Source organism: Hyaena hyaena, unplaced genomic scaffold (assembly GCF_003009895.1).
Source record: "Hyaena hyaena isolate Hyena2069 unplaced genomic scaffold, ASM300989v1 scaffold_284, whole genome shotgun sequence".
In the NCBI taxonomy this organism is placed as follows: domain Eukaryota; kingdom Metazoa; phylum Chordata; class Mammalia; order Carnivora; family Hyaenidae; genus Hyaena; species Hyaena hyaena.
The window spans coordinates 878484-902721 of NW_024080913.1; the positions used below are offsets into that span (position 1 = coordinate 878484).

Consider the following 24238-nt stretch of genomic DNA (forward strand, 5'->3'; position numbering starts at 1 on the left):
ATTAGTGCCTAAACATTTTCTGCTAAATAAAAATTAGAAGCCATGAAAGAGTCTAGATGCTGAACAATATTTTATTTATGCTGCCCAAAATGTCAGACCTTAAAAATCAGTCCTCATTTTCATCTTCAAGTTAAAAAAATAACCAATTTTTAATGGTACGTTATATATTACCCGGTTAATACACTCTATTCAGGACTCAAAGTACTGAAGAATATGGTTTTAATGACACAGTGACAAACAGCCAGTTAAGTGGTACAGTTTTAACATAAGTAAAAAGTAAATTCCTATCAAAATTTAATAACAAAATAAACATTATTTGCTTTTAAAATTGACTTAGAAGTTAATATACACTTAAAGGCAGTATCCATCAAAATGGTAGATCAATATTGAACAGATAATGAACAAAATCAATTATGACATTGGTACTTTTGGTTTGATTCAAAAGTTCTCTTGGATTGTCTCAGATAATATGATAGTCACCTAAAAATTCAGTTTAGTGTACTAGCTGCTTAAGACTACCTATAAGTTTTCACAGGTAGGGCAAATACACATTAAAATAGTAATACAGTGTCCTTTAGTTTAAATGTTGAGAAAGTTGCAAACATGCAGAAGAATTAATTTTCATATATGTTCCTTTGGTTCACTAAACTTTCTTCTTTTTGGCACTGGCTCTTGACCAGAAGTATCAAAGTGATGAGGGACCTGTCAAAAGAAAACAGCTACTAAGGATACTTTCCAGAGTACATGTCTTTAATTTTCGTTTTTTTCACGTTTCTGTGGTTTGTTTGTTCCTTCCTTGCCTTCTTTCTTTTTAAAAGTATATGTAGTAGTGTAACTATTTCCTACTAAGAAAGGATGTCTGAGTTCTTTATTTTATTTTATTTTTTTTAATGTTTTTATTTATTTCTAGGAGAGAGAGAGAGAGACAGCGTGAGCAGGGGAGGGTCAGAGAGAGAGGGAGTCACAGACTGAAACAGGCTCCAGGCTCTGAGCTGGCAGTCAGCACAGAGCCCGACGCGGGGCTCGAACCCACCAACCGCGAGATCATGACCTAAGCGAAAGTCGGACGCTTAACCGACTAAGCCACCCAGGCGCCCCTGAGTTCTTTAAAAGAAGGGTAAATTTGGGGCACCTGGCTGGCTCAGTCCAAGGAGTATGCAGCTCTTGATCTTGGGATTGTGAGTTCGAGTCCCACACTGGGTGTAAAGATATTTTAAAAATAAATTTTTGTAAAAAGTAGGGTAAATTTTATTACTGATATATTTATACCTTCTGATGGCTGCTGAAAGTACATACTTGTAAAATGTAAGGCCTTCATTAGGGCTGTTGGCGAAGTCAGAAAAATCATGTCCTCAAAATATTTTGGGGCAATAAGAGGGTAAAAGATTTAAAAATGAGCTGCAGAGAAATTCTACCTTGGCACCACGTAAGATTTAAATCATGTTTTCTTTTTGTGTTCTTGGTACTTAGCAGTGCCTGATAGATATTAGACATTCAATGCATACTCTTGAATGAATAGGACAAATTAGGGAAATTCCTAAAAGTATTCCCTGAGTTACTCAACTTTGATTTTTCTGAGAAAAACAAACAGAACAAAACAAAATATACAACTCACTAGTGATACAGATTGAATGAGTTTGAAAAAAAAAAAAATCAAAATCATTGGGAAAAATCAGGCAACTTAATATATTAATGAAGTGTCAGGTTATTTCATTCTCTTCTAAAGATATATAAATTAAAAATACTATTAACTATATTTTTGAGATTACTCCTTTTAAAGCAGTCTTATATACTCAGCTGTCTAATTTTAACCTAATAATACTAAAAGTTCTAGTTGAAAAGACAAATATTTATCTCAGAAATGACAAATATATGATCTGATTAGGTACAATAAGGTCCCAAATATGAAACAATTGTTGAAAAATTTAGGTCAGGAAAAGTTTTCTTTCCCCTAAGGTACTGAGGGGAGATGCTATATTTTTAGTTGATTTGGTAATTTATCTTATTTCTACTTCATTTTTGATCTCTAGGAAGCTCAGATCAAATTTGTGGCCCAATTTTAGCTCTCCATAAATAAAATGGCCTAAATATTCATATTTTTCTGGACACAATGACTATTATTTATTTTATAGATTCTCCAACTACTTCAAATCATTGATGAAATCAGTAAATATTTACATGGAAAAAATTAATAAACCATAGCACATTTATTTTAAAATCACCTCATTTTTTTAGAACAAATTTTTTATAAACAAGATTTTGATATCAGTATTCCGAGGTAATATTCAGGGATATTATCATATTTAGCATTTAAAATTTAATCTATAGTAATGATAGTCGGATATCTGTCCTTTTATTCAACTTGTTATCATAAAATTCAACAAGTTATCATAAAACTTACTGTTTTCCCAGATATCAGTTGATTTCTCTTCTGATTTTCTTTAGAAGATTTTACTGGTTGATTTCCATTAGCCTCCACAAAGATAGAATAATCACCATTTGGTTACTTCTCAAAGAATAACCAACACTTGAAAAACAACAGGCAACTATATGCAGTTTTTTAAAAAAGCTTTCCTGAGATATAATTCAGATACCATATAGTTCATCTAAATTAAAAGGCATACAGTTCAATAATTGTAATTCTATTCAGAGTTGTGCAACCATCACTGCAGTCAATTTTAGAATACTTTCATCACTCCGAAAAGAAACCCTGAGGTTGGTTTGTTTCTTCTTCCTTCCTTCTCTTCTTTCCTTTTAAAATTATATATAGTGTACCTATTTCCGACTAAGATACCTGGGTTCTTTCAATGTAGAATACAGCAATCACTTCCCTATTCCCTCCTCCCCCCTTCTCCCACTAGCTCTAAGACTTTCTGTCTCTACAGAAATCCCTACTCTGGACTTTCATATGAGTAGAATCATATAATATATGGACTTTTATGACTAGTGTCTTTCATTTAGCATGTTCTCAAGGTTTATCCAGGTTGAAGCATATATAGGTACCTCATTCCTTTTTATGGCTGAGTAATAGTCCCTTGACTGGATATACTACATTTTGTTTATCCATTTGTCTGTTGATGGATATTTAATTTTTTTCCACCCTTGGCAATTGTAAATAATGCTATCTATGCAATTTTTTAAATGTTTTATTTATTTCTGAGAGAGAGAGACAGCGTGAGCTGGGGAGGGTCAGAGAGAGAGGGAGATACAGAATGTGAATCAGGCTCCAGGCTCTGAGCTGTCAGCATAGAGGGGGCTCAGTCAATTAAGCGTCCGACTTTGGCCCAGGACATGATCTCACATTTTGTGGGTTGGAGACCAGAGCCTGGAGCCTGCTTAACATTCTGTGTCTCCCTCTCTCTCTGCCCCTTCCCCTCTTGCATTCTGTCTCTGAAAAATAAATAAACATTTAAAAAAAAAAAGTCGATGCGCAACTGACTGAGCCACCGAGGCACCCCATCTATGAAGTTTTTTTTTTTAAAGACATAGTTTATTTATTGTTATTTTTTAAATGTTTTATTTATTTTTGAGAGAGAGATAGAGACAGCATGAACAGGGGAGGGTCAGAGACAGAGGGAGACACAGAATCTGAATCAGGCTCCAGGCTCTGAGCTGTCAGCATAGAGCCCGACACGGGGCTCAAACTCACAGACAGTGAGACCATGACCTGAGCTGAAGTCGGATGCTAAACTGACTGAGCCACCCAGGCGCCCCTCTATGCAGTTTTTAAAATGAATATTGGATGATGACAAATTGTTAGCTGTTATATTACTATTCTCTAAAAAGACATGCTTCTTCTATTTAAAAAAACTTTTTTAACACTTATTCATTTTTGAGAGACAGAGCATGAGCGGTAGAGGGGCAGAGAGAGAGCAGGACACACAGAATCAGAAGCAGGCTCCAGGCTCTGAGCTGTCAGCACAGAGTCCAATGTGGGGCTTGAACTCATGGACCACAAGATCATGACCTGAGCCGAAGACGGATGCCCAACTGACTGAGCTACCCAGGCGCCCAGACATGCATATTTTCTGATGCGGGAAATGTACTTTTCAATCTAACTTCTTTAGTGTATATACTATTAAATATTTTCATTTTTTGCCCTTTTCTAACAGCAATTCAGTCATAATTCTCAAAATCAGCAATACTTGGCAGAGTTCATATACAAAAATATGGACAATTTTATTTCTTATTTTTAAAAATATTTATTTATTTTTGAGAGAGAGACAGAGCACAAGGGAGGTAGGGACGGAGAGAGAGAGGGAGACACAGAATCTGAAGCAGGCTCTCGACTCCGAGCCTGACGTGGGGCTCAAACTCACAAACTGCGAGATCATGACCTGAACCAGAGTTGGATGGTTAAACCGACTGAGTCACCCAGGTGCCCCAACATGGGCAATTTTAGAAGTGAATTTATGTTCCCAAAGTGTCTTAATGTCACATTACAAAGAAATCCTGCCTAATAATTTTTTTTTAATTCTTGCTTTTCTCCCTATATCCTAGTAAAGGATACTCATCCTAAGTAAAAGCTGCTTAGAAGATGATTTTGTTGCTAGTGGTACTAACTTTTGAAACTTTTTATCTTTTGCTTTCATCAGCATGTTGGTTTGAATGCTGCCTTCTGCCAGTTTTAACTTCCTACTGAGAATGTGGAAAAGGGGGCACTTAACTGGCTCAGTTGGAAGAGCACGTGACTCTTGGTTTTGGGGTCATGAGTTCGAGCCCCAAGTTGGAGGAAGAGATTACTAAAAAAAAAAAAAAAAAAAAACTATAAAAAAATGTTGAAAAAAGGACACCTAAAAATGGCACCACAATCAGTGGTATGCTGGTAAGTGTTTAGCAACCACTTCTCTAGGAGTAACGAGTCCTGAGTTGAGGCATTTGCAGATTTCCATGATGTGAATACTCTCATCGTGTCCACTTTCAAGCTACCAACATGATGGCACCGACTGAGGCGTTGGGAAGCAATGCCAGGATCCTGCTAGAGTGTGCTATTTGTTTCCTGAGTTTGGATATAATATTTTATAGAATGGTTTTTCTTCACCTCTGAACCTCTGGGTAACTTAAAGCTCTAACATAAAATATAAATTTCCATTTAGTAAAAATAGAAAACTAAAATAAAGCAGTGGACTTTTTCCTTAAAAACATGAGATTCCTTTTATGCAAAATATATACATTCATTTTTAATGTCTTATTAACAAGACAATACATTTACAAGCTAGAACATGAGAATATTTTGGCATTCTAGGAAATCTCCTTGGGAGGCTGGATGATAGTGTCCCATTTCCCAAAGCCTTTCCTGAATTCTCTCTTTCATGTACTTTCAGTCAAATTAACCATTCTCTCATTTGTGCCTCCACGTAGCCTACTCAGACTGCTACAATGGCCCGATATCACTGTTTGTTGACCTCCAATGACCAAACTTTTAGCTAAGTATGGGGAAAATGTGTTATTCATGTTTTATCTCCAGCACCTAATAAAGTACCTGACTCCTAATGGGCACTCACTAAATACTGTTCCAATAAAGAAAGCATTAAGAAGGAAAATAAACTCATTGGGGGAAAACTACAAGGTTAGAATGGAAAACAAATATAAAGATATACTTACCATTTTATTCTGAAAGATTTTTCCACTTCTTGTTTTGCTTTCAGATACCTCAAGTTCAGATGTTTTACTGACTAACTGTTCAACCTAGAAAAGAAAATAATTATACAAAATCATATAATGTAACCAAAACTATAACACAATACTGGGGCTCTAAAATGCAGTAACATAAAATCTAGGGTATTATGTTAAAGAAAACCAATAATTTTGAGTGGTTCTTACTGTCACAAAAAGTGTAAAAGTAAAGATAGTGAAACTGACACTGTATACAATTGATCATTCACCGAACTGAAAAAGTCCCAAACCATCATTAGGTACTACACTACTCTTCCAGGAGATGAGAACTTTAGCTCACCCTCAATGGAGAAAGATGTGCAGAGGAAGGTGGACAATAATCAGTCCCATTATTTTCAAGTTCTTTTTATCTAAATGTTGTATCAAGATTTTACTGTCTATGAAAAACAAAATTAAACACGTCTTCTCAAGGCAACAAAAATGTATTATAGACTCCATTTGTAAGCACAAAAGGTGATAGAATAATTGCTTAAGATTCTGTCTAGCTGAAATTCTGAGATTCTATGAACAGATATTAGGTTTACTACTAAACAAACCACAAAAATTCAAAACTTTTCAACATGTACTTTTCAAATTTCATTAAAAAGCATTCTTGAGACCTAATTTTTTTCTAAAAGACCTTGAATACAATAACAAAATCTGAAAAATAACTAAATAACTATATAAGCAAGTCTTTTGGGAAAAAAAAGTTAAAAGTGAGATGAATTATCAAATTTATACCTGAGAATGAGAAATTGAAAGATCTCGACTTTCCTTAGACCTCATAATTTCATCTTCCTCACAAACTAAACTTGGTTCTGTTTAATAAAAAAAAAAGAAGAGTTAAAGTGGTATAAAATTGAATTAGAAGTGCATTAGTCTACATTTTCATTAACTTCTTACCTCCAAGTTCAGAAGATCCAGGGTTTTTTTTCTGCTTTTCCATTTTAGTTTCGATGTCAAAATCATCCTACATAATTACAGAAAGAAAAAAAGTAGACACATTTCGAAAAGAAATTCAAACAATTGGGCAGAAGTATTTATGAACAAATTTGTTTTACGAAGGTTAAATATAGCATAACACTACAACTACCTTACGCTTGCTAGAAATAAAGTCCTATAATTACTATAGCAAGGTACTACATTTACCCAGACAACATAAAAACTACTACTTCATTTTGTAGGGTTGGTTTAAGGAGAAATAAACAACTTTCTCAAAAATACATAATGCTGTAAGAATCCTTAGTTCTTACTATTTTCAGAGGGCACTGAATTAGACATGTTCACACAACTACCATTTCTATATCTCTGGAATTTCTATACATGTGTTAGTATACACTCTGACTATGGCCCAACCCTCTTCAGGAAGTTAGTGCAGAATAAGAGCAGTCATGGTAGAAATAGCAACAAGCTTACTGTCTACTTTAAATTTTGTGTGTGTGACATATGTCAAAGAGCTTTAAATATTTTAAAGAATGCTACATAAATCCAAGCATTACTTGTTTATAAAGCAAGACTGGGATTTAGGTTTTGAGAAGACGTCGTCTTTGACTAAATTGTTTGAAAACTGAATGTTCTATTTGTAAGGATGTCGCAGAGTCTAAATCACAAAAGTCAGCCTCTATATAGAAGTACTGAGGTCATAATTTGGATAAAGTGAGATAAGACAAAACAACAAAGGTTACATTAAAAAACAATCATGTTGATGCGAAAGATTATCTGGGAGTAAGAGAACAACAAAAAGAAGACTTTTTTATATTCTATTCAGCCAAAACTTAGAATGAACGTAGTAAACCTAAGTCCTGGTAGGCACTGGATGAGTACAAAGATGAATGACACCTTTCCTGCCTTCCAGGAACTTCCAGCCTGCTTTAGGACAGGCCCAAAGGAATTCAAGCACAGGTTTAAATGAGCATCTAGTAAGGGTGTAATAGGAAGGATTCTAACATTAGTTGGGGGACTGGAGTATTTTAGTGGATTCCAAATTATGCTCCAGACCAAGGGGTTTCCTCAGAGTCCACTATGAGGGTAGTTGAGGTGGTGAGTGGCTGGGCCTCCAGGACTTCATTCAGCATAGTTGTGCCTTTTTTTTTTTTTAAATGTTTATTTTTGAAGGAGAGACAGAACATGAGTGGGGGAGGGGCAGACACAGAACCTAAAGCAGGCTCCAGGCTCTGAGCTGTTAGCACAGAGCCCAAAGTGGGGCTTGAACTCATGAGGTGTGAGATCATGAGCTGAGCTGAAGTTGGATGCTTAACTGATTGAGCCACCCAGGCACCCCAGAATAGCTGTGCTTTAAATTTCTGAGAATAATGTTTGCACCAAGATAAAAAGTTTTAAAATGAAAAGCCTATATACCTTATTTATGGTCCATACCAACCTTGAGTTTATGATTAGAATACAAATTTATACAAATATGAATGGGAACTTATTAGTCTTTAGTATTGAGTCAAACATTTGGTACTATGGTACTTTAGAACTCTTTAAAATGTACTGACACTTAAATAATGCTCCTGTTCATCTTCTAGATCATCTTTGTCCATGAGAATTTTCCGAAGTGGTGTTTTTAATTGTTTTGGTGATAGAATAGCTGAATCAATATTTTCCATTCGTTCTTTTTCAGTAGTCACTTTTACTTTGAAAGTGTGAAAAGGTGTTGGAACTTCTCCCACATTTAAGTACATAGGCTCCCCTTCGAATATCACTCCTTCACAATCACCATCCTTAAAACCAGGAGGCTGGTAATCTGGGGGTGTAACTGCAAAAAGCATAAAGTATGAAGTTCATGAAATTGAAGAGAACATAATATAATAATAATAATACATAAAGATTGAAGACATTTCAAATAGTATAGAAAGGCAACCTTTTTTTTTCTTCTCTTGACTGGCTGTATGACTTTGAATTAATTATTTATAATCCTTGATTTGGTTTCTTATCTGTGAAATGGGGAAATTAATAATACCTTCCCCTAAGGTCATTGTGGGTATTAGATGAATTAAAGTATATAAAATACTGAGACTAGAACTGGCACACTGTAAGTATTCAATAAATGTTAGTTGTTATTACCATTGTTGCTTTATGTTCTTCTAGAAGATATTATGCATAGAAAACATGTATTTCATATATATGTATTTCCTTAACAAAACACAAGTAAGATCATACTGTTCTGTACATAGCTATTTTTAACCTTTCTTTTTAATCCATTTGGATTATTTCTTGGATAAATTAACTTAATCAGCACATTCTTTTTTTTTTTTAAGCTTATTACTTATTTTGAGACAGAGACAGTGTCAGTGGAGAAGGGACAGAGAGAGAGAGGGAAAGAGAGAATTCCAAGCAGGCCCCATGCTGTCAGCACAGAGCCCAATGTGGGGCTCGAACTCACGTGAGATCATGACCTGAGCCAAAACCAAGAGTCACATGCTTAACTGACTGAGCCACCCAGGTGCCCCAGCACATTCTTTATAATAGCTTGCATGGTATTCCTACAAGTATATAACCTTGCATGTTTCTGTTAAGTATATTCCCAAAATATTTTTCTAACTATAGAGTTTCTGGGTTAAAGAGAATGCATATCTAAAAAATTGATACTGCCAAAATGTCCTCTAAAAATCTTGCACCTATATACATTCCCTCAAGAATGTATAAAAGTGCCTACTTTCCCCCATACCCTTGCCAAGAAATGGTTTACATGTTTTACTTCTCTGGTAAGAGAAAAGGAGCAGCTCACTGTTTTATTTCTTTAATTATGAGCGAGCTTGTACCTTGTATGGATGTGTTCATGTCACTGGAGAAGCTTATGTACATTTGAAAGTCTATTCTTTCTCATCTATCGTTTTCAAATACTGATATTTAATGACAATTTTATCATTTCAAAAAACAGATTACAATTTAGGTCATTTAGAATGGAAACCAATTGTTTCAATACTAAAACAAGTACCAAGAGGATGTATTACAAATAGTACCTTCGTCATAGTAAAAAAGTTTCATGGTCAAACAAACATCATTAGGTAAAGGTCCCAGATTTTGCATTAGAATATAAATCTTGCGGATGAGAAGAATACTTGCTTTCTTGGTATCAGCAGATGACATGCTGGAATCACTGTTTTGGTTTTTACTACAAGAGAATCACATGTTAATTTCTTTTATGACATCTATGGCTTCTAATAACTTCATATTTTACTATTTGAGATTCTTATTCCTATTATAGCATTAAGTTTCTAAGTTGAAAGTTACCATAAAATGTTTTAATGTCACTATTATTAAAAATGTAATATAATCAGTATCATTATTAATAACATTATAAACTAATAATTGTATTTAATATGCATTTTATATAAGGTATTTAAAGGAAACAAGAGATGAATTTTAATTACATTTCTAATCACTGAAGCATACAATAGCTTTCCTACCATTTGGCTCTGTTTCACAATTATAAGTAGCCACAGAATCTGGGCTTGTAGCTACTCGAAGGATGTTTTTACAGCCACTCCTTGATGGTTAATTGGGGGTGTTTGAGATATTTAGAATTAATCCTGCAGTTTAGCAATATAGTATTAATATGAATAAGTGGTAATCTGTAATACAAAAAGAAAACTATAAACCCATACCTTATGAAGTCCATGATTGGTCCATTATTAGTGTACTTGAACTTAAATTGGTAACATTCTGAAATTGTCTTAAACAGAAAACGTTGCAGTTATGTATCTGATTTATAGTACAGGCAGCCAAGTAGCTACATACAGTTTTTGTATGACTCTGATTGCTGATTTAATAATTTTTCTGCCATGTTAATCCTTATTAGTCCACTGAAACCTTTAAATCCTAATAATTCCCTTAGTTTGGGATTTGGTGCATCAGTCTTGGAGAGATGTTCATTCCCCTACTAATTCCAATGAACATCTGGTCGATCTATCTATTATCTATCTATCTATCTATCTCATATATGAGAGAAAGGAACTCCTTAGCAAGCAGGTAAGAGGGGCAGCATTATCTCTTATTCTAGCAGAATGGCTTGAACACAGGGCTTAAATCCTTGTTATACCATAACTAAAAGCAAGTCATTTAAGCCTTCTAAGTTTCAGTTTCCTCAGCTAATAAAAGGGGTTGAAAGTAGTACCTATCTCATTGGTGCTTATGAATATTTAACAAATAAGATAATTTATGCAGAGCATTTTATAAAGTGCCTAGCACACAAAACATTCAATAAATATTAGTGAATCAACAAGGTTTCTCTTTTACAGAAAGAAAAAAATATTCAACTGTATAAAACACCTGAAACTAAATGAATATTTTCTGAACAGTTAGCTTCCGAACAATCAACTAATTCACAGCATTTGCCTGTATGATTTTTGTCACCATGGACATATGTTAAGCATTAACTACAGGCATGAGTATCAAAGAAAAGACACTGCCAGCCCTCTTGAAGCTGTTTTTTATTGCTTTCTTTATATTTCAGAGCTCACATAGGAATGGAGATCCACTCTTTCTTTCTTTTTTTTTTTTTTTTAATGTTTTATTTATTTCTAGGAGAGAGAGAGAGACAGCGTGAACAGGGGAGGGTCAGAGAGAGAGGGAGACACAGACTGAAACAGGCTCAAGGCTCTGAGCTGACAGTCAGCACAGAGCCCGACGCGGGGCTCGAACCCACAAACCGCGAGATCATGACCCAAGCAAAACTCAGACACTTAACCGACTAAGCCACCCAGGCGCCCCCACTCTTTCTTTTTAAAAACAGCTGCTTCTCCATGACTGAATGAAACACTATAACAGCGACAGTGTCATAGTTAAGCACCAGGATCACCAGGATCATGAACTGGCCTTCTTAGGTCCAAATTCTTGTTCTGCCACTGTGACCTTTAGCAAGAAACCTAGTATCTAGGTTTCCTTATCGATAAAGTGAAGATGATAATGGTAGTTACCCCATGAAGGTTATGATGAATAAATGAGATAATCCATATAAAGCTTCAAAGAACAGAGCCTAATAACAGTAGGCAGTCCATATATCTTTCCCCTTTGTTTCTTGTTTGGTTTTCCCTGTCATTTCTTGTAATACCTTCTTTCATAGTCAGATGAACAGGTGGATGTGACTGAATTGGGACGAATATCCAAAGTGCAAGGATAAATATCTTATTTTTGTCAAAGTCAACCCCTTTCAAAATTCTATAAAAAGAATATTATATAGAAGCAGAAATCAGGAGATTTAGGTTATTTCTAATGGCTTTGGCTTAGTGGCCTAGGATCAGTCACACAGTCTCTCTGGTAGTAAGTGTATTAATCTGTTTAAAGGTAACAATACAAGCCTTGTCTTACCTTAAAAAAGCCTTTACGAGGTTCAAATGTGAAAATATATGTGAAAGTGTATTGATTAAAGTACAAGTAAAAGCACAGGATATTACTATAATTTTGTTATTTTTAGATTTTAGAGATACTATGTCTCTTTATTAACCTAAGCACACCTACCTGAGGGTCTTCTGGATTGGTGTATACCTATTTAAAAATAATTTATAATTGAGTTATATAAGGCTAAGTAGTCAAGGAGAACTAAACTGGATATTTAAATGATTACATGGATTCAGCCAAACAAAATACAAAATAACCTCCCCAAATATTAGTTTGTTACTTTTTTCCCACTGAATAGATTTACTTGAATAAAGTAATATAATCAATTGATGGTATTAGTGTTATTTAAATAAGCAAGGCCAAATTTGACATCTTAAGAACGTACAATTTAAAAATACTTACAGCTAGAACAACCATCCTTAGCTGAAATATAACAAAGAACAAAAATCTTACTTTTACTCCATAAAATATTTTTTCATGATGGATCATAAGAATTCTTTCTTATTTCTACATTTATTCCTAGTAAGAAATAATCTTACAGAAAATATGTATATAAAGCAATACATTACATATCTTTCTCTATTCCCCCAAATACCTATTTTTTAAAAAATTTTTGAGGGATCCATCCACACACAACCTGGGGGAGGGGCAGAGAGAGAGAGAGAGAGAGAGAGAAAGTCTTAAGCAGGTTCCATACCTAGACCTGAGCCTGATGTGTGGCTCAATCTCACAACTGTGAGATCATGACTTGAGCTGAAATCAAGAGTCCAACTCTTAACAGACTGAGCCATCCAGGTGCCCCCAAATACCTATTTCTCATTGACTTATTAAAGATTGAAACTCAAGTTTCATGACTTAAGCAAACATGGGTATTTCTGCCAGTTACAAGGAAAGTATATATTGTGAAATAACACATTAAACCTTGCCAACATAAGAACTGATTTTGAAAAGAGAAAAGTAAGGTTCAGGACTCTTCATTTAACAAAAGGAAGAGGCTTTGGACACCATAGGAATAGAGAATCATAGGAAATCACCCACTAATGTAATCTGACAAAAATCTAAGAGTCATCCTTGATTTGGGTCTTTTCCTTATACTCCACAACCAGTCCATTAACAGTCCAATCAGTCTACTGCCAAACATATCCTGAATCTTTTCACTTCTTTCCCTCTCTGCCTCCTGGTCTAACTAAGCCACAGTGATTTTTCACCAGTACTGCATTAATGGACTAAGCAATGCTCTCCTTGATTCCAATCTTACCCTCCTTCCACAGGATACTGTCTTTTTTTTTTTTTATTTTTTTTATTTTTTAAAAAAAATTTTTAATGTTTTATTTATTTCTAGGAGAGAGAGAGAGAGAGACAGCGTGAGCAGGGGAGGGTCAGAGAGAGAGGGAGTCACAGACTGAAACAGGCTCCAGGCTCTGAGCTGGCAGTCAGCACAGAGCCCGACGCGGGGCTCGAACCCACGAACCGCGAGATCATGACCTAAGTGAAAGTCGGACGCTTAACCAACTAAGCCACCCAGGCGCCCCCACAGGATACTGTCTTAAAAGCAGCCACAGTGATTTTTAATTTAAAAATACAAATCAAATGATGTCACATTTCTACTTTTGAGTACCTAAAATAAAATTCAAACTCCTCACCAACATAGTCCTGAACTACAGGCCCTGCCCGCCTCTCCAGGCTCCTCTAAACCATTCCTCCTCCCCCACTGCTCACTGCATTCCTTTCACACTCGCTTTCTTTTTGTTCCTTGAACTCTCTAAACTTCCCTCAACTCTTTGTATTTACTCTTCTGACAGGAATATTCTCTCCCAAAGTCAATGTGTGGCTGGTTTCTTCTCAATCAAGTCTCAGCTTTACTCAGAGAAGCTCCTATCCCGTCTAAAGTTACCCCACCTCCCCATCTGCAACACACTTTTTCTAAGTATTTAATTGGCATTTAGCACAATTGGAAATTACCTGATTTACTTGTTTTATTGACTGTTTTCCCACTGTAGAAGGCACTCTCTTGTTTGGCTGACCACTGTTAGCTCACCCAGCTCCTACCTAGAATATGTGTCTAGCACATAGCAGGCACTCAATATTTAATGAATATTAAATATTTGATGCCTTAATGAGGGAGGTTAGTGACCATGGATAAAATTTCATCTTTTTTACAATTTTGTTTAGAGCGGGACTTTATATATGTTGATATAAACATAAGTATAGAAAAAGGCTTACAATCTATAGTAAACCCTTATTAATTGAAATTTCACTTATTTATAATTTGTGACAATTTAACCTAGACTACATAGACATTTATTTTCGAACTCTCATGAAGAAACAATTTATTAAATTATTAGTATAAACAAAATCGTAGAAGGCACATGAAACTAATAAACTATTTTAAAAGACCTTTTAATTCTTTAAGTTTTTGCAAGTTAATAAGTGTTCTTACTACAACCAAGTGTTAACAACTAAGGCTAGCTTGGCAAAATTTGTTAACTATTAATTCTATTGGCTTTAAATTGAGTTGAATATTAGTCTTTAAAATATTCAAATGTTCAAACTTTTCAGTAATTTGGCCTGGCCAATGCCTGAATTAGTTTAAATTAACATTTTACTTTGTGGCAACTGCTGTTACATTTACAGAGTATAAGCTTTAGAAAAAAAGATAACGAGATATTCACTTACGTATTTTTTTTGTAAAGCATCATAGCATCCTAGCATCCTAAAAAATAATGAAATATTCACTTTTAGACTGAATGAATTTCCAGAAAATAATTCTATAAGTCTCCATATTATCTCATTACTAACTACTACAAAATTTTCTTTATTAAAGCGCCCTCCTTGGGGTGCCTGGCTGGTTCAGTTCAGGGAGCATCTAACTCTTGACCTCAGGGTTGTGAGTTCAAGCCCCACATTTGGCAAGGAGCTTACTTAAAAGAAAAAAAAAAAAAAGCTCCCTTTTAAAAAAGATTTTATTTTTTAAGTTTATTTATCTACTGTGTGTGTGAGAGAGAGAGAGAGGTGAAGAGAGGCAGAGAGAGGGAGGGAGGAGGAGACAGAGAGAGAGAGAGAGAGAGAGAGAGAGAGAGAAAGGTGAAGAGAGGGAGAGAGAGAATCCCAAGTAGCTCCCATGCTGTCAGCACAGAACCTGACGCGGAGCTAGAATTCACGAACCATGAGATCATGACCTGAGCAGAAGCCAAGAATCAGACGCCCAATCAACTGAGCCACCCAGGTACCCCTAAGATTTTATTTTTTTAAAGTCATCTCTACACCTAATATATGACTCAAACTTACAACTCCGAGATGAAAGTCAAATGCTCTACCTACTGTGCCAGAATTTTAATTTCTTTAAAATAAAAGAAAAATTTTAATGCAAAGATCCAAAGACCTACAAAAATGGTGTCTAATGTTAAAAGGGGAATGACTAAAATTGGGTTAAACAATGAAAGGTATTCAAGGGACAAAAAAATGTGATTTAAGAGAAAAATAATTTTATATCATTAGGTAATCTTTTACTCACCACTTTACTAACTGTGTAGATCCTGGACAGTTTTTATCTTCTCTCAGAATTTTGACACAAAGATCTAAACAAAAAATGATAGAACTACTTAAGATTAGTAATCAACTAGAAATTTTATTTTATTTTATTTTTTAAGTAGGCTTTATGCCCAGTGCGGAGGCCAACAAAGGGCCTGAACTCACAACTCTGAGATCAAGACTTGAGCTGAGATCAAGAGTCAGATGCTCAACCAACTGAGACACCCAGGTGTCCCAAGCAGCTAGAAATTTAAGTGAAGATTTTTTTCCATCCGCTGTGTATTAGAGATATATTATTAAATGGCAATGAATTTCCAGATGATTGGTATTAATATAATTTTTTTAATGTTTTATTTATTTCTAGGAGAGAGGGAGAGAGAGAGAGAGACAGCGTGAGCAGGGGAGGGTCAGAGAGAGAGGGAGTCACAGACTGAAACAGGCTCCAGGCTCTGAGCTGGCAGTCAGCACAGAGCCCGATGCAGGGCTCGAACCCATGAACCGCGAGATCATGACCTAAGCGAAAGTCGAACGCTTAACCGACTAAGCCACCCAGGCGCCCCTGGTATTAATATAATTTAAAAGAAGAAAGGTTTTATGGAAACAAATAATCTTTTTATCCTTATTATAAAATGATCCTTATAAAATTATCCTTATTATAATATATCAAAATGATTAGGATACATGTTGATGGGTAGAAAAAATTTAATTTTTAAAAGCTATAAAATACTTAAAGTTAGATATAATCCCCTCACGCCATCATTATCCAAGAGTATTTGCATGGGCCTGTATCCCAATTAAATTCTTGTAAAAGGCCAAGAAGTTAACTGGCTGTGAGAGAGAGAGACCTGCAAGGAAGCAACAGGTGATACAATGGAAAGGACTAAGATCTCTGTCTGTCTTGGGTTTCTTATCTGAAAAATAGGGATAATATCTAACTCACAGGCCTGTAATATGAATTAACAAGCTATAATCCACATAGTGCTGAACATATTCCCCAGCATATAGTGGGCACACAAAATTTAGGGACATATTATGTGCTGGGTAATGAATTATTACTGCAGTATAAATAGGCTGTATTCTTTTTACTTCCAAAATGAACACAGAACATATACTACTACTATACAAAGCTATAAATAATGTTTTTACCTACCTACTTCATCATTATGAGAGTAATGTCAGGTGAAATTAATCTTGAGAAACTAAGGAGGAATTTTATGATTAAGTGCTTCCAAAGGTATTGAATACACTTTTTAAAAACCACAGTCCACACAAAAACGTGTACATTAATGTGGCATTATTTATAATAGCTAAAAAAGTGTAAACAACTGGAACAAACATTCATCAACTGATGAAATAGATAAATAAAATGTGATATAGCTATATAGTAGAATATTAGTTAACCATAAAAGAGAATGAAGTACTGATTCCTGTTACCATATGGATGAATCTTGCAAACGTAAGTGAAAGAAGCTGGTCACAAAGGACCACATATTGGAAGATTCCATTTATAGGGAGTGTCCAGAAAAGGCAAATCCATAGAGACAGAAAGCAGATTGGTGGAATCCTAGCACTGGGGAGGTGGGGGAAAGGGGAGAGGGACTTAGAGTGTGTATGGAATTTCCTTCTGGGGTGATGAAACGTTCTAAAATTAACTGTGGGAATGGTTGCACACCAACTTGAATATACGAGAAATCATTCAACTGTGCACTTGAAGTGAGTGAATTCTTGTCAGGTATGTGATTTTCATCTCAATAAAGCTATTATTAAAAAAGACCTCTCGGCAAAAATGTACACAGTCTTAAAGCAAGCCAAAAGAAAGACGCCACGTTTGAAGAAAGTTTAAACATCAACAGGAAAGAAGTTGAAAGAAACAAAAAACAAACATTACCATCTAGATATCTTGTTCCATAAGCACATTCTGGAAATATTCCTCTCAAATAGGTGATGCAGGATACTGACACTGCTAGGAGCCTCTTCACTAACACTAAAGACTGCTGCTCTGTTGATATCTTACTGGGAAACACCAATGCACTCTAAAGGGAAATTAAAACATTTTATTTAGATTTATTAAGAATAACATCTTCCTAAACTTGAGGTAGATCTACATTTGCATCAGCATGCTCCCTCCCCAAAGAATTTCTAACCATAGTGGTTAAGAATGCCCAGAAAGTCAGGGTGGTTTCTGAGATGCGAAGGTGATTTTCAGGGGAGCAGCCTAAAGGGAAATGCAAAAAGGGCTTAAAAATCCTCTTAAGATCCCCTTGCAGGTTAACAGTCTGTAAGGGCATAACCCCTGACAGACGACAGCGCTTCTCTCTTTAGTTACTGACTAGACTTGAGCAGGAAATTGTAACACAGGAACAGTGCAAAGATGCGAATTTTATCTTTGGGAGGCATGGACACTTCCTTAGACGGGACGGCTATGAATGAGAATTTCATCAAAGCAACAGATTTCATTAACACCTGTTATAAACTGGACGCGAACCAGAGACGTAATGCAATGCATCAAACATCCAACAGGTTCCTCCATGGGCTCTAAGCAGTTTAGCAAATATCTTCCTGTCTTAAAACATGGAGTTTCCTGATCCCATTAAACCCCCAAACAGTTGACTCTAACGGTCAAATATAAAAACAGCTTGAGGCTTCAAGAAACAATAAAATTAGCCACATTAAAGTATTTTTAAATACAAGAAATCGTACCATGGAAGTCCTCTGTAATTGTGCAGTGGCCATCTTCTGATAAAGTCTTTTTCTTAATTCAACCTTGGGACACAAGCACAAGCTTTATTTATTATTTCAATTTAAAAAATGTTGATTTGTTTTTGAGAGTGAGTGAGAGGGAGCAGGGGAGGGTGAGAAAATGAGAGAGAGAGAGAATCTGAAACAGGCTCTGGGCAGAGCCGGATGCAGGGCTCGAACCCACTGACCCTGAGATCATGACCCGAGCCAACGCCGGTTGCCTAACCGACTGAGCCACCCAGGCGCCCCAACTAAACACAAGCTTTAACTTCAGATCTTATTTATATCCCAAATATTCTAGTCAGCTCCATGTGATGGCAGAGAGAACTTGACGTGAATAAAAAGAAATTGTGATTAATTTCGTGTAAATAAATTATACATAAATAAACCAATCACAGTGTTCAAGTACTGACTGCCCTGCACAGTTAGGTGGATATTAGGTATGGAAAACGGGCCCTGCCAAACTCTTTAATCGTTAAGGTTTGTTTTACATTGACAGTTTCAGAACGACCGAATGGAAGAACGTTCCTTCACTGAACTTCAGCCATGGCTCCGGAGAGAAAAACGTACCGTCCGACTCCGCGGAACCGCCCCAACCGGGCAACGGAAACCATTCCACATTGTGGCTGAGGCTCATTTCTCAATTACAACTGGTATTTTCGTGGAAGTTTAATGTTTTAGTTCCAGCGGCCCCGTTCTTAATCGGACAATTCAACTGGAAGAGGTCTCAGAAGAGACGGTTTACGGTCATCGAGCCTGACGAAGCCCAGACGGGCCGGGGGACCTCATCTCAAGGGCGCCTTATGAGAAATAAGCAGGCGGACGTTTCCGCCGCTCCCCCCTGCCCCCCGTTTCACCATTAAGACTTTAAGAATCCTAAAAGCAGTTGGGAGGCGATAGAAAAAAGGATGGAAACACAGAAGACACACACAAACAGGAGAGAAGACAAACTAACAAGTACATTACGTCAGGTCCGACAGTGCGCCAGCCGCTGGGAAGCCTGGCACGGGGCGGCGCGCGCTCTGCCCGACGCGCAGGCGCCTTCCTTCAACGGCCGCCGGCGGAGGCGCAACCACAGCCGTGTGATGCCCGCGTCGCTTTCCCGCCAGGAGCCGCGCGGGGCGCGCTGGGAACTCCAGCCGGCTGAGGAGCCCGCGTCCGCCAGAGGGAGGCCGGCTTGCCAGAAAGGTAACGGTAAGTAAAGGCGTGTGCCGAGCCGTCCCGAAAATCGTAGCTCTCCCCCGGACACCCGCGTGTTCGCAGCCGCCATTATGAATCTTGTTAATTTCCGATTGGTTTCGAAGTTCGATTTTGTTATTCGATCTACCACGTATTGATTGCACTCCCACCTTAGTCTCCTGTGCCTTCGGGACACCCGTTGCTCAAACAGCCCCCTGCTTAGATATTTCCTCTACGCCGGCTGTGGCGACGGTGGATGGCTACTAATGTAGTTAATGCCTCATTTAGAAACTGTAAATTCAGAGCTGGTAGGTAGTTGGACATTGTCAAGAGTGCATATAGCACTCTTGTTTGTTACATACCCAAATAAATTGTGTTATCAGTAGAAACTTACCGTCATTATTCATTAACTTGGATATGTCTGCATCACCGGTTAGAAAGCAGCCACCCCAGTATGAAGATTTGCCCAAAGTCTAGAATCTTGGAGGCTAGAATCTTGTTTTCAGTAAAAAAATAGTCGATATTTGGGGAACCTGGGTGGCCCAGGCCGTTGAGATGGATCGCTCTGGATTGTAGCTCAGGTCTTTTTTTTTTTAATTTTTTTTATTTTTTAAATGTTTTATTTATTTCTAGGAGAGAGAGAGAGAGACAGTGTGAGCAGGGGAGGGTCAGAGAGAGAGGGAGTCACAGACTCTGAAACAGGCTCTAGGCTCTGAGCTGGCCTTCAGCACAGAGCCCAACGCGGGGCCCGAACCCACGAACCACGAGATCATGACCTAAGCGAAAGTCGGACATTTAACCGACTAAGCCACCCAGGCGCCCCTGTAGCTCAGGTCTTGATCTCAGGATCTGGCGTTGAAGCTCCCCGTTGGGCTCCATGCAAATTCAATTTTCAAATCCCCTGGTTTAATAATAATTATTTTGCTTTATAGTTCTCTCACGTGTCAAGTTTACAAATGGCTTTCAAATTCACTGTCTTATTCTTCTTTTTCCTAATTTGCTTCTTCTAAGAGCCTTGTGAAGAAGATGTAAGTATTACTCCTGTTTTACTTATTTTTTAAAAAGCTTATTCATTTTGAGAGAAAGAGAGAGAACAGGAGCAGGGGAGGGACAGAGAGAGAGAGAGAGAGAGAGACAGAATCCAAAGCAGGCTCCTCGCCACACTGTCAGTGCAGAGCCCGGCATGGGTCTCTAACTCACAGAACCCTGAGATCATGACCTGAGCCAAGATCAACAGTCAGATGCGTTATTAACAACTATAGAAAAGAAATATGAGGGGCGCCTGGGTGGCTTCGTCAATTAAGCGTCCGACTTTCGCTTAGGTCATGATCTCGCGGTTGGTGGGTTCGAGCCCCGCGTCGGGCTCTGTGCTGACTGCCAGCTCAGAGCCTGGAGCCTGTTTCAGAGTCTGTGTTTCCCTCTCTCTGACCCTCCCCTGCTCATGCTCTCTCTCTCTCTCTCCTAGAAATAAATAAAAATATTTAAAAAAAGAAAAAAGAAAAGAAATATGAAAAAGTAAATAGCTCATCTTCAGTCACAGAATCAGAATCATGCTGTAGGGGAGGAATAATTTCTCTTCTGCCTTGTTAGGGTCTCTGGTTGGACCTATGAATTTAACTGGCAGAAGACAGATTAACAGGAGAAAATGTGCAAGTTTTAATTCTATCTTATTTACACGTACCTGGGAGTCTTCACAAGAAAAGTAAAGACCTAAAGAATCAAAGTTGAATGCTTCTATACTGAATTGGAAAAAGAATAATAAATTGTGCAAATGCGACTAGGTGAATGGGCTCTGGCTGGAGCAGTTGAATGAGTGAAGTGATACGGGGTTAGGTTAACAAGGTTTGTTTGTACAGATTGATCTTGGCCTTCACTGCATGTCCTTGGTGACAAGAATTTCTCTTCTGATATGGGGAGGATATCTTTCACAAGGGAATTTTCTCTCTTGTTTTTAACAAAAAGAAGGAAAATCAGAATGTCCTTCTTGCAGCTGCTATGTTTCAAGTGCTTTTAACTCAGCATAGTCAATATGCCAGACCAGCATGTTTTGGGGTGCTGTGTTCTGAACGCTTTCAATGCAATTGGTAGTTACTGATTTAACCAACTAGATCACTGACTATACTTTGAGGACGAGAGTGGAGACCCGGGTGGTGTTGGGGCAAGACATTTAAAACATTGATTACCATAATAGTCAGTAGACATGATTAAAAATAGCAATACAGGGTCGCCTCAGTGGCTGAGTCAGGTAAGTGTCCAACCCTTGATCTCGGCTCAGGTCATGATCTCGGCTCAGGTCATGATCTCATGGTTTGTGAGACTGAGCCCTTCATTGGGCTCTGTGCTGACATTGTGGAGTCTGCTTGGGATTCTCCTTCTCTCTCTCTCTGTCCCTCCCCTGCTCACACCTTCTCTCAAAATAAACAAACTTTAAAAAATAGCATACAGACATATTAGAAATCTGAAGGTAAATACTAGAAGAGACAGTTAAAAGAATTATCACTGATTTTAAAAGATTACTGATTTTGTTCATAGCAGCACTCTCCACAATAGCTAAAACATGGAAAGAGCCTAAGTGTCCATCAACGGACAAATGGATCAAGAAGATGTGGTTTATCTATACCATGGAATACTACATGGCAATGAGAAACAATGAAATCTGGCCACGTGTAGCAACATGGATGGACCTTGAGGGTGTTATGCTGAGCGAAATAAGTCAGGCAGAGAAGGACAAATATCATGTTTGCACATATAGGAGGATTAAGAGGAACTTAACTGAGGACCATGGGGGAGAAGAAGGGGGGAAATGGTGGGGGAAAGGGAGAGAAGCAAACCATGAGAGACTCTTGAATGCTGACAAAAACTGAGGACTGACGGATGTGGGGGGGGGAGGGCGGAGATGGGCACCGAGAGGGGCACTTGTGGGGATGAGCACTGGGTGTTATATGGAAACCAACTTGACAATAAACTACTTGTAAAAAAAAATAAAAAAAAAATTAAAAAAAGATTACTGATTTTTAAAATATTGGTTAAGAGAATGGGATATTAAGCTTTTAGAGATGCTATAGTACAAACGACCTTTAGTTATGCTTAGTGTTAATCGTAGTACTATTTTGAATGTGCCTCTGAATTGTTTGGTAACAGCTACTAGGTACGTACTTTAGAGAACATAACATTTTTGCTACCTAGAAATTGGTAAGTTCTTGTTTACATGACACAAATACTGCCCAAATACACTTATCTATATATGCGGATCATTTTTTTAAATGTTTACTTATTTTGGGAAAGAGAGAGTGTGTGCATGCACACACACGCACAAGTTGGGGAGGAGGTAGAGAGAGAGGGAGAATATTCCAAGCAGGCTCTGTCCTGACAGTGTGGAGCCTAATGCAGGGCTCAATATCAGAAACCATTAGATCATGACCTGAGCTTAAATCAAGAGTCAGGTGTTCAACTGACTGAGTCACCCAGGTGCCCCATGGATCAATTTTTGTACAATTTATTATTTGCTGTTTGAAATTGTTGGGGAGGAAAATCTTTTTCTGTATCATCTTAATTTTTTTAAGTTTATTTTGACAGAGACAGCATGAGTGGGGGAGGGGCTGAGAGAGTGAGGGGGAGAGAGAGAGAGAGAGGGGGAGAGAGAGAGAGAGGGAGAGAAAGAATCCCAAGCAGGCTTCATGCTGCCAGCACAGAGCCCGACTTGGGGCTCAAACTCACCAAACTGTGAGATCACAACCTGAGCCAAAACCAAGAGTCAGACACTTAACCAACTGAGCCACCCAGGCGCCCCTTCCTGTATCCTTTTAGATTCTGTACTTGGGGATTTGCAATTTAAATGGACAACAGACAGCTTAGCAAGAGGGAAAAACAAATGTAAATATGTACATATGCACAGCAGTTCACAAAGAAATGTGACTAGAGGATGTAGTTAGATTTTGGAGTTTACATACCATCTTTTTTTTTTTTTAATGTTTTATTTATTTCTGAGAGAGAGAGAGGGCAGCATGAGCAGGGAGGGTCAGAGAGAGAGGGAGTTGGAATTGGAAGCAGGCTCCAGGCTCTGAGCTAGCTGTCAGCACAGAGCCTGACACGGGGCTTGAACCCATGAACCGTGAGATCATGACCTGAGCTGAAGTTGGACGCTTAGCCAACTGAGCCACCCAGGCGCCCCACATACCATCTTAATAGGGGATTGGGAGGAATAGAGGGGCACTTATGGGAGAACATAAGACTTCTAGGAAAAATAAATGGGCCCTTAGGGGAATAGATGGGATATATGATAGTTTTATAGCAGTGTCTCTTGAGGTGATTTCTTATCCAGGTGTTGACTTGTGCTGACTTCTTGTCTTTATAATAAGAGTTAATCTTACCCTGTTGTGAAACTCCTTGGGAGGTGATTCAGGACAGTTCAATTCTTTTGGAAAGCTTAGCTTTTAGGGAAAGAAGGGGAATGGAGAGAAAGCCTCTTCCCACATCCATTGATTTTCAAATGTCTTTAGTTCATGGTAATCCTTATGCCACTGTGGCATAGTCTCGATGCCTTCAAAATTAATGATAAAAAACTAGGGGTATCTGGGTGGCTCAGTCAGTTGGACGGCCAAGTCTTGATTTCAGCTCAGGTCATGATTCCCAGGGTCATGGAATCAAGCCCTGCATTGGGCTTCATGCTGAAGCCTGCTTAAGACTCTCTCTCTCTCTTTCTCTCTCTCTCTCTGTCTCTCCCTCTGCCCCTTTCCCCCACTTATATGCTCTCTCTTTTTCGAAAAAAAATTAATGATAAAAAAGTAACACA

At 37.7% G+C, this 24238-nt stretch overlaps 1 protein-coding gene across 5 annotated transcripts; it reads right to left on the minus strand.

Moving 5' to 3' along the window:
• Window positions 1-64: 64 nt before the first annotated feature.
• HORMAD1 (HORMA domain containing 1) lies at window positions 65-19304 on the minus strand. Of its 5 annotated transcripts, none has more exons than XM_039246202.1 (15): window positions 19229-19304; window positions 18229-18291; window positions 17417-17561; window positions 15512-15575; window positions 14674-14710; window positions 12400-12420; window positions 12118-12144; window positions 10266-10333; window positions 9621-9772; window positions 8154-8413; window positions 6559-6625; window positions 6397-6473; window positions 5605-5688; window positions 2402-2473; window positions 65-702 (listed from the first exon to the last, which is right to left on the minus strand). In XM_039246202.1, the coding sequence occupies exons 2-15, from the start codon at window positions 18259-18261 to the stop codon at window positions 622-624; spliced, it is 1188 nt and encodes a 395-aa protein (XP_039102133.1). In that variant the 5' UTR covers window positions 18262-18291; window positions 19229-19304; the 3' UTR covers window positions 65-621. The 5 variants fall into 5 exon arrangements, with proteins under 5 accessions (XP_039102133.1, XP_039102135.1, XP_039102134.1 ...); XM_039246204.1 differs by having other exon boundaries at window positions 19223-19302; XM_039246203.1 differs by having other exon boundaries at window positions 19234-19289.
• Between the last annotated feature and the right edge of the window lie 4934 nt (window positions 19305-24238).